Here is an 11,411-nt window from a genome sequence, read left to right on the forward strand (position 1 = left end):
CATTAATTATGAGCTCACTAAAATTAAGGATTCAATGAACTACTCTTCTTACTCAACCCAACGTCCAGCATGTGAGGTCACCTCATTGCGTGCCCCAGTTTCCAAGTACAAGCTTGCGGTGCCTTCATGTTTATTAATTAATTAATCAAATGACCTTGCTATTTGGATAGAATCTATCCATATAAAATTGTCTTTTTTTTGTTATTTTAATTATTAATGTTAGAATAATTATGTCATTTAATATTTTATTTACCAACAATACCCTCTTTAGTCACAATTCAAAATTCCATGATTGAATAGAATTTTAAATGCGAGTAAACGGTTTTGTTATGTTAGTTTCAAATCATGTTAAATAAGAAAGAAGTTGCCACGTTATGAAGTAAAATGACATCGCAGGCTGAATATATCTTTTTAAAGTCCTCAAACGATGTTGTTCCTTTATAAGTTATCTTCTCGAGCGTTCGTCCTTTTTTTTCAACGCTCGTCCTTTCTTCTTCTCTAGCGTTTGTCTTTTTTCTCCAGCATTCGACCTCAGTCTTTTTCCTAAATGAAATCGTAAGCCTTCTTCTTTGATTTTCCTTCTCCACCATTTCTTTCTTATCCGATTAATGTTTTATGGGGAAACAAAAATCTTGTTGAAATGAGCAACTTTGAGGGTTTCAATAATTTTTTTAATTTTCTTTTCTTTTATTTTCCTGGATAACTTAACAAATTTTAAGTGGACTGTTTTCTTGATTTTGCATTTGGAGTGAAAAGTAGACGTTTGAACGTTTTCTGTGATTGACAACTTGATAAAGATTTGAGTTCATAAGTTCACATTCTCGGTTACATATGTTATGAATCACATTTTTTGTTTTTGTTTTGGTCATGTTTTAGGACACTATGAATTCAGCATCACAATGCAATTCCTCACCTTTGAAGACTCCATTGTGCAAACATAGTACAACAATCAATGTTTACATATCATGAAGTAAGAAGAATTTGAGAAAGAGGTTTGTCTGTTGCTCATATTGGAAGGTTGGTGTGAAGTGATTGAATGGTTTTAGTTGGTTTGAAAGTTGTAAGTTGTGTAAATGGTTTCCTATGGCTATTTAGGTGGATGCTTGTGGATATTGGAGATGGTTGGAAGATGAAAACCTCGAAGGAGAGCGTATGAAGTCTATTGTTATAGAGATTGAAGAGTTAAATGAAGAAATGGACATAGAAAGGAAGAAGAATAATGAAAATAAGAAAGACTTAAAGATGGAAATGGAATATCTACGAGCTCTAATTGTTGACACAAAGGTTGAAATGCAAGTAATGAAGAACCGTGTAAAAGAGTTAGAAGGGAAAATGAGTGGTTTTGGTTGTTGTACAATATTGGTGATAGTTGTAACTGTTGTTGTTTTTGTATTAAAAATGTTGTAGTTGGAAACAACAAAACTTTAAAAATATTTTCAACTTTGTTCTACTTAACTTTAATGTATTTTAAAGGATTTGGTGCTAAATTACTTAGCTAAGTCATTTTCTATTTCATATTATTTTACATTCTTCTTCTCTAATATATTTCATAAATTTCATAAAACCAATACAAATAATGTATTTCATATGTAATGTATTCATAAACCAATACAAACAGCATCAAATAAAAGTGTTACAAAAAAAAGAAGTATTTCATATCCATTGTATTCCAAAAACACAACCATCTTGGTTGTGGTCCATATGAACTAATATGGACAGTATCCAATACAAGTGTTGACACTTTCTTTATAAAATATATCTAGTCAAGACCATCCCAGCTAAAAAAGAAATACACAATAAATTAGTTGATTAACTTCTTATGTTGCCATCCATATTCCTTGTAATATCCAAGAATTTTTAAAGAACTCGGAGTAATTTATCTTGGGGCAAAAATGTAATTTTTAGGTAAATTAAGGTTATAAGGTAATTTTGGTACAGTTATGAGCAATCGAATCAACTGCAGGAAGTGCCCTGGAGCCGAGATATCTAAGGAAAATGATATGGTATTAACAAACGTATCAATGCATGATTTATGGCATCAAAAGAAATTTGATCATAAACAATTTTTGGTACAATTGTGATTCGGTCTGAAAAAATCGAATTGTTGTAATTGACTTCCAGGAAATCAACGGAACTCCAAGGAAGTTCATATTTAGTATGTAAAACAATACTTCAGTGGTTTCTGGTTGAAATGAAGAGGTTTATGGTCAAAATGTAGATTGAAGCCTAAGTATAATTTTTTAATTTTGCCCGAGGGAAGTCGAAATGACGTTATTCCTAAATTTTCGGAGATAGAATGAAAAGTTTAGAGCTTGAGGGTTGAAATGGAACTATTGGGAACTTTAGGGGCTTCAAGGAAAGGACCAAAATGAAAATGAAAATTTGTAAGGGGATCAAAGTGTAATTTTGCAAAACCTTACAATGAGGAAACTGTCATGGTCGACTAGCCACCTTGTTTGCCTTTGACCACTACTTTCGGCTATGAGAGGCTCGAGGAAAAGGGTTAAGGGACCTCAGGGATTGGGTTGGACCGATCCATGGCCGACAAAAAGAAGTGAAATGGTCGGAATCATGGCTGAAAGTGGCCAAGAGTTTGGCCATTGTAATCGAGTTTTGGGGGCCATTTTCGAGGGTTTTTGGACTGACCTAGGGCAAGAAATGATGTTAGTGACTTTGGATTCTATAGAAATGGTCGTTTAGAGACTTGACTTTGGATTCTATAGAAATGTTGGGCTACATATGCTGCATATGCATGCATATGTAGCCCAACATAGTCCGCTGGCCGGCTGCATATGCTGGCGGATGCAGTCCGCTGACGGGCTGCATCCTCCAGCGGATTTAGATGCAGCCCGCCAGCAGACGCAGTCTGCTGGCGGGCTGCATATGCTAGCTGATGCTAGGCGGACTTCATCTATGATGAAGTCTACCAGTTTAATTCGAGGCAAGTTGATAATTTTAAGATGAAGATATTTTTATTATTTGATGTCTTTAGTCATTCCATGCGTCAATTAATTCGGACAAAGTAAAATAATCCATGAATGAAATAAAATAGAAGAAGAATGCAAAGAGAATACATTGATTACAGTCAATGGTGTGCTGCCACCTAAGTGTCGTGATTGTCATTATTCATTTTCATAACTAATTTTTTTTGCTTTGGAAATGTGCAACTTTAATAAATTGGGCAGAAATTTTAGGCAGAAATTTTAAACGAGTGAAGAGTTAGAATTTTTAAAGGTTAAAATTGTCTTTCTATTTTGTTTAATATAATTAAAATATTATAAAATAATATAAAACAAGCATTAAATGTCTTTCTATCAGGATAGATTCTATCCAAATAGATTTATCGTTAATCAAAATATAAGAGATAAAAGGATTAGATCTAAGAAGCATTTCGTATATTTGTTCAAAAATTTCATTGTTGACAAAGCCACCACGGTTGCGTGGGTGGCTTGTCATTTCCGTGAGCTAATCAGGTCTCAAAGCATCTTCAATGGAACACCAAATTTGGCGCCCGACACCAATTTAGAGTTATTTTTACACTCCAATAAATATACTAATTTGGCGTATAAACTTCAATCACCAAATTTGAAGTTGATGAATAGTATTTTTAAAATTTTTTTTTTCAATTTTTCCCTTCTTACTATCACTTCAAAATAAATTATTCATTTTATATTGTTTATTACTTTTATTATATTTATATGTTTTGATTAATAATTAGAAATATAAATTAAATTATTATAAAAAATATATACCGATGAAAATATTTTTTTTAAGATCTATAAAATTAGTATAATATTGAATATATTTTAAAATATTTAATATATATTATAAAAATCATGTTAATATAAAATGAAGTAACTCTGTTTCTGTATATAAAAAAATTTTATTTCAATAATTACTTAATAGAAATATAATATTTTTAATGTAAAAATTTAATAATATAATGAAAAGTAATAATATTTTTATTAATTTAAATTAAAAATAGAATATAAAAAAATTATGAGAGTAATTTTAATTTTTTTTATAAAATGTGACTAATTATTTTTAATAATAATATTTTAAGTTAAATAAATAAATTAATATTAATTAAACAATTATTTATAGAATATTTTTAAAAAAATACTTTTTGTACGAATTTGATGTTTCACACGTTGAAGTGAACAAAAAATTTCTCCTATGTGACACGAGAATAGTGCCAGAGATGCTTTCAGACTTGGTGGTGGGGTGGCTGGAAAATATGTTTTCCGTTTCTTTCAGGCGACTTTCATGGACGCTATCAATTCCGTCTGTCGTATATATAAAAAGCCTGAATCATCATCGTTGATGATTTTTTATTTATTTTTTATATTTAGCTGTATAATAAAAAGACCAAAATACCCCTATTTTGGATTTCTCAGATCAAATGGTTGTTGGAAGAGTTTCTATAATAATGAATTAAATTTCTTTTATGTTCCTTTCCCTTCAGTAGTTAATCATTATATTGTAAGAAAACTCGTATACTTTTGATAGAATAATTACTCGCACCAAGTTTCCTTTTTTGACCTAAAGACTCTTAACACCTTTTGAGAGTCATATTTTAATATTTTATTATTATTAAATTAAATTGTACCCTTGTGATAAATAAAAATAAAAATAGATGTGACACTGCCCCAAGTCTCCTATTTCAATGGACTCATTCTCTCCAAAGTAAGAATTATTTCTCGTTACCTCTAAGATATAGATAGAGTAACTGAATAAATAATATATCGATATTAATTTAATGAATTGTAAGTTCAATTTTTACTTGCACAAAAATTAAAGACCTAACTTATTATTTATCTTCTCTAACGTAATTAAGAACATGAACATAAAAAGCCGCATAAAGACAATCATCCTAAAAATTCTTTCTCATTAATAAAAAAATTATTTTAATATATTTGACTATACTTTTTTATCATTCTTTTAAAAAATTTCGTATGTATTTAATTTGTCGTCTACTAAAATTAATACCCGTCTTATAATTATTGAAAATGTTTAAAATGTATTTAAAAGGAATTTAATGTAAATGCACCATATTTAAAATGTATTTATTATATCTATTTTTATGTTTTATTTAGTATGGGCTTTTTGGTTGTTTTATGTATCGTCAACCATAAAAAGAACCCGTGTTTGGTATAATTTTCGAAAGTTTTTTTATTTTGAAAGTTTAGTCCATTTTTTTGGCTTTTATTAATATTTTCTTATTGAGTTTTTGGTTTCTAAACTGATAAAAGAGCAATTTTTTGCATTAATAAACTAAACACTTAAAAAGACTTTTCAAAAGCTGGCTTTTAAAAAATTCTCATAAATTTAAACTTATGTTTCACCTTAAATTATACCAAATAAAGCTTTAGTAATAAAGAAAATATAACAAATACATATTTAAAAAATAAAATACATTTATAATTACTTAACAAATGCCGATAAGAGACTCTTTTAATGTTACCCATATAAGGGTAATACTAATTATTTATACTAATTTTTCAGATAATGTATATTTATTATATCTTATTTTGAATTAATTCTTTTTATTTAATTGTGCTAAAACAAATGCATTTATTATAACACTGCCAATCAATAGAAAATGTTTGAAATTAAAAATAAAATATAATAAGTTTAAATTATTTAAACTACTACTTTAAAATAATAATTAACATTATCTATATTATTAATTCATCCATCCTGACAGGACCAATGAGGAGAAGCCCTAGATCCTATAGGATTTGAGAAGTTTAATTAGAGTTTAGGGATTCCATCACTACCCATTGTATCTTTTCGGGACATGACCAATGTAGAGAAGCCCTAAGTACCGTAGGATTTGAGAAGTTTAATTAAAGTTTAGGGGATTCCATCCCCAACAATTGTATTTTTTCGGAACAGGACCAATGTAGAAAAGCCCTAGGAATTCTAGGATTTGAGAAGTTTAATTAAAGTTTAGGGGATTTTATCCTTACCCATTGTATTTTTTCAACATAGAATCAATATAGAGAAGTCTACGCACTGTAAAATTTGAGAAGTTTAATTAAAGTTTAGGAGATTCCAGCCCTACCCATTGTATTTTTTTTGGGACAGGACCAATATAGATAGAGAAGCCCTATATATACTGTAGGATTTGAGAAGTTTAAATAGAGTTTAAGAGATTCCATCCCTATCTACTATATTTTTTTGGGACATGACCAATGTAGAGAAGCCCTAGGTATTGTAGGATTTGAGAAGTTTAATTAGAGTTTAGAAGATTCCATCCTTATCCATTGTATTTTTCGGGATAGGACCAATGTAGAGAAGCGTTGGGTACTGTAAGATTTGAGAAGTTTAATTGCTGTTTAGGGGATTTTATAGAAAATATATATTTTTGTCTTTATACTTTTTTATGTTTTTTTTACAGTAATTTATTTTTTTTTGTTATTCAATTACACCCTTAAATTATATATTTTCATGTCAATTGCACACTTTAGTAAAAACGTGCAATACACGCACTATAAAATGCCCAAATTACCTCTCACTCACGTGCAAGAGATCAATCGATGGGAGAAGACTAATGGTCAATCGATGATACCTCCAACCGTCCGTCTCCATCACGGTCCTTCTTCTTCTTTGATGACGACCGCAATAAGCCTTCGGCTTGCTATTTGCGACAAGCATGAAGATACAATGTGCAATGAGCATGTTGAGCAACTGATGAAGACAAAGTTTCATGTTGCATATAATCGATGGATAATTGGCAACCAAGGTTATCGGCGGCAAAAGAAGATGCGAATGAGCGACGATGGCAGCAGTTGGTGTTGCAAAAATCTTAGACTTATTTTAAATGAGATAGATGATCAAAGGCATTGTTGAGTGGGAAGACGAAGTAAAAGGTCAATTAACATGAGAAGATTGACAATCAGTCGGTGATGCCTGTGATCGTCAGTCTTCTTTTTCAGTAGCAACAACCAATTGTTTATTCGACTGATTTGTCTTTCCCAACCAACGATTCTTTCGTCTCTTCGCTTTCTGCCACTGCTAATGACAACATATTTACCTTCCACAACTACTGACACCTTGGCCTCTTCGCTTTGCACCGTCGTCCATATCTTTTTATCGTCAATTGCCTTTGACCATAGCCAACATTATCTCCTACCATAGTTGTTGCCATGCACCTCTTATTCTATCATCTGTACTTTTGTCTGCCACTTCCTTTGCCTCATTGAGGAAAGGAACATTGAAGTAAGAAGATGTGCCAAATATGGTAGTTGCACATGATGGGTGATTTGGGCACTTTAGGGTCTATGTGTTGTATGCTCTAATTGATATTTTAATTAACTCGAAAATATATAATTTAGGGGTATAGTGAAAACAAAGAAAAATTCAGATAAATACATAAAAAAATATAAAAATACAAAGATAAAAATATATATTTGGCCAGAATTTCATCCCTACCCATTGTACTTTCATAAGACTTGAAAGATTACTATGATGGGGATTGATACATGCTCCTGGATAATTAAAGGGCAATTTGGTCTTAATCTAATCGCGTATAGACTCAATAAATAGACATTATTTAAAAATAAAGTATAATAATTACATATGATTTATAATATTTAAATAATGTTTAATTAATTAATAAAATATTTTGAAGAACACGATATATATTGATATATATATTATAGTGTTTGAAAACTAAATACAGTATACAATTAATATAATTTATTTAAAAATAAAGTACATTTCTTATACTTTAATATGATCATTTTTAAATTAAAGAACAAAATGTACTTAATAAATTGATGCTCAGATAGAAAGAAAATACTACCTTTGAGATTTTCTAATAAAATAAGAATAATCTTCCTTGAATTTATAAATCTTATTACAATTAGCCCTCCACCTTTATTTAATTATGATTAAAATATCTTTATTTATTTTCTTCTTATCCTCTTCTCCTTCTCTCTTACCTCATTCTCAGATTTGGATTCGGCCATGGCTGAATCTTCTCCTATTTCCTCCCTCACTCGCTGGATTTGCCCATTGAAAAAGCGAACCGACAATTTAATGGTTTGATTAACCTCGTAAAATTCTCGGATTATGAATAATCCACCGACTCAAACCCAGCAAAATTCTGGGGTTATTAATCCCAACCACCCAGGGCTGACGTAAGGGGTTGGAGGCCTAGTCGGCCCCTAATTCTTAAATAAAAAATTAAAAAAATTATTAATTTTATTTCAATAATAAAATTAAAATAATTATTTATTAAATTCAAAGGGTTAGGACCCCTAGGGACATGCTTCACCATCCTAGCTCTTGAGCTGGCCCTCCAACCACCTCTGTTGGAGTTTTTTTTTTTTTCGTTAAATTATATATATATATATATTTATATATGTAATATTTTCTTGGAGAATATATTTAAATATATGTTTTTGGTTGATTTAAAAATATTAGAAAACTATTTTAGAAGTATATTTTATATCCAAAAATTTAGTTTTGGAGAAAGTACATATACTTTTTGTTTAGAATTAGATTTTCTATTTATATTTTTGTAAAGTGAAATTTATATATATATAGTTAAATATTAGAAAATATATTTTTTTGGTTAAAATGTTTTTCATGTAATTTTAAATAATATTTTTTGTAATTATAACATATTTTAATATTATTCTAACTTTGTAATATATTACAAAAAATATTTAACGTGTCAAATAAATTTTATATATATAATTTAGAGAGAGAGAGAGAGAACTAAGCATAAAATAGTTAATTTATTTTAATTTTTAACACAAGGATTGTTTTTGTTATTTATAAAACAAGAGAAGTAATTTCTATAATTAAGTCAAACTTCAATGATGGCCAATGTAATTTACACTCTACGTGTAAAGTATAAGTAATACTATCTAATATTTATTTGATAATTTAACCTATATATATATATATATTTGTAAAAAATTGAGTCCAGAACTTAATTCTAGCCATTCCGTACACTTTGCCGACGGAGACACCACTTGGGTTGGGCCGGGCCACTGCCGTCCTGGTAGGGCAACTTTAGGCATTGCTTTCTCTGATTCACTACATTACCCATGTCAACAAGTTACCCAAATAATAATAATAAATCAATTAAGGGTGAATAACCCAAATAGCGTCAAAATTTCGTCAGATTTATTCTGCACATAAACAAACGTTTGCTTTGGTTACTCGTCATGGTTCATTACTTGAGTTGATAAGATACCAAGCACTAAGGGGATTATTAGCCACATTTCACTAAGTAACATTAAGCCACATAAAATGAGGAATTATTCTTATAGATGCGGCACCATCACCCAGATATTTATAGATGCCTGACACAAGTAGAGAGAGATTAAGAACATATATTGGCACATCAAGTGATGGTTCGTACTTCGAGCTTAGCTAAGTGGAAACAATAACAACGTGAACAGTGAACCCTTGTTGTGGTAGTCGTTCGTTCGTTTGCTTGCTTGCTTGCTTGCCACATAATGGAACGCAATAATGCCCATCCCTTTCTTCAATAATGGAACACAATAATTGTCGTGTCAAAAACCCAAAATCACGCTTTTGGCTGCCCAATTACTGCCCATGTACTTCAAGTTTGTAGATAAGATATTTTTTTTATATATTTAAATAACATTATTAATTAAAAATATGTTTATAGGTACAATAATAAAAATAATATATATTACCCAATTATAAATATTAAAGTGTTAAATTCCCACCATATAAAACTTAGTGTGTGCGTGCGCGTGGGGGGTTCACACATGGCATATTATTTTGATAAAACATAGTTATAATCGAATATCAAAAATTAGAGAAATATAATAATTTTTTATAAAAAAATAAATTAATCAAATACTCTTAATTAATAATTTTTATGTAAAATAATTTCATTATCTAGAACTTATAATTTTTTTTATATAAGTTTTATGTTTGTAATCAAATGCATTCTAATTTGGTCAAATTATTTAGGGGGAGAGAGAGAGAGAGAGAGAGTTTTCTCGGCCTGTACAATAAGCAATCAAATGCACCCTAATTAATGTGATAAGTTGCAGGCTTAATTACGGCAACAAGTAGAATAAGCAAATGGACGCATGATTGGAATAGAGACATGAAGGCAAGTCCAATTTGGAGAGAGAGGAGAGTTCTTGGCCTAGAATGTGATAAGTTGCAGGCTTACGGCAACAAATACAATAAGCAAATGAACGGATGATTGGAATAGAGACGGGAAGGCAAGTCCAATTTGTTTAAAATCCCAATGCCTTGGTGTGAATAAAATAATTGAACTATCATTTGTTTGATGAAATAAGACAACTGAAAAAATGGTGTGGCGGGCGGTAGGAGGTTTGGATTGGAAGGGGGAGGGTCAAGGGTGAACAGCCTAAAGATAAATTTACCTTGGAAGTTGCTCAAATAAATAACAACGTCATTTAATCTGGTAACGACCCAATTGAGCCTATTTTGTGCTTTGATCTGTTGACTGTCGAGCATTCAAGGAGAGGAGGAGGAGGAGGAGGAGGAAATTACTCTTCCATCCCATGGTGATGGTGCAAAGAACTGTGTTGAAGGTTGATATTTCATGCCACAAATGCAAGACGAAGCTCCTCAAAGCTGTGGCTGGCTTGCAAGGTAAGTCACCTTCACCTTGCACTATTATTATTTTGTTAATTTGTTAGTTTTTGGTTCTCTTTATCCCTAAAGCACTCATGTTTTGCTCGAATTAACCCCTTATTTTTCCTTTCTAGTGTGTGTGTGTATTATATACATATGTATATGTTGAGGGATATTTCTTTTCTTATATGCTCAAGTTTCAAATTCTTTTGCTTTTTTTTTTTTTTTTTCTGAAGCAGAAAATGTATGTATTTGCAGGGGTAGATAAAATAGAAGTTGATGAAGCGAAGGGAACTTTGACTGTAACTGGCGACGCAGATCCGTACGAGATAATTGTACGGACCAAGAAGGCTGGCAAATTTGCCGATGTGGTGAGTATTGGGCCTCCCCCACCTCCCCCGAAGCCTCAAGACGACCCAAAGAAGCCCGAGCAGGACAAGAAACCCGAACAAAAGAAGCCTGATCAGAAGGCCCAGCCCCAAGTCCAATCTCTATCCCAACCCCAGGCCCAGCCCTACTTTCACAATCCCCATTCCTGCCCAGTTTGCGAGGGCGTCCATGCGGACCGCTGGGACGACCCCAGTCCGTCCTGCTCCATCTTGTAGAAGCAGCAGAAAGAAGACAAAAAACACAGGCGGGATAGAGAGAGAGTTTTAGTTTATTGGGTCTTATTATTCAATCAGCTCTCTAGTTTTGGCATTTGCTAAATTGTTCGCGAAATGGAACTGTGTGTAATTTGAATGATATGGATTAATCATGTCAAATTGTATCAAGTTCTATATAAATTCTCAGTCATTTAACTCGTT

General features: G+C 31.3%; 1 protein-coding gene across 1 annotated transcript; it reads left to right on the forward strand.

Annotated features, from left to right (window-relative positions):
- Positions 1–10,465: 10,465 nt before the first annotated feature.
- LOC127803742 (heavy metal-associated isoprenylated plant protein 43-like) lies at positions 10,466–11,210 on the forward strand. Its single transcript, XM_052340182.1, has 2 exons — positions 10,466–10,623; positions 10,864–11,210. The coding sequence occupies exons 1-2, from the start codon at positions 10,533–10,535 to the stop codon at positions 11,208–11,210; spliced, it is 438 nt and encodes a 145-aa protein (XP_052196142.1). The 5' UTR covers positions 10,466–10,532.
- Positions 11,211–11,411: the final 201 nt, after the last annotated feature.

The sequence above is a fragment of the Diospyros lotus genome, chromosome 6 (assembly GCF_014633365.1).
Source record: "Diospyros lotus cultivar Yz01 chromosome 6, ASM1463336v1, whole genome shotgun sequence".
Lineage (NCBI taxonomy): Eukaryota > Viridiplantae > Streptophyta > Magnoliopsida > Ericales > Ebenaceae > Diospyros > Diospyros lotus.

What these genes read in the sequence shown, in the direction of transcription:
- LOC127803742 (XM_052340182.1), top strand. Translation starts at nt 10,533, where the DNA reads ATGGTGATGGTGCAAAGAACTGTGTTGAAGGTTGATATTTCATGCCAC. An exon ending in AGCTGTGGCTGGCTTGCAAG is followed by an intron (nt 10,624 to 10,863) that starts GTAAGTCACCTT and finishes ATGTATTTGCAG; the next exon opens with GGGTAGATAAAATAGAAGTT.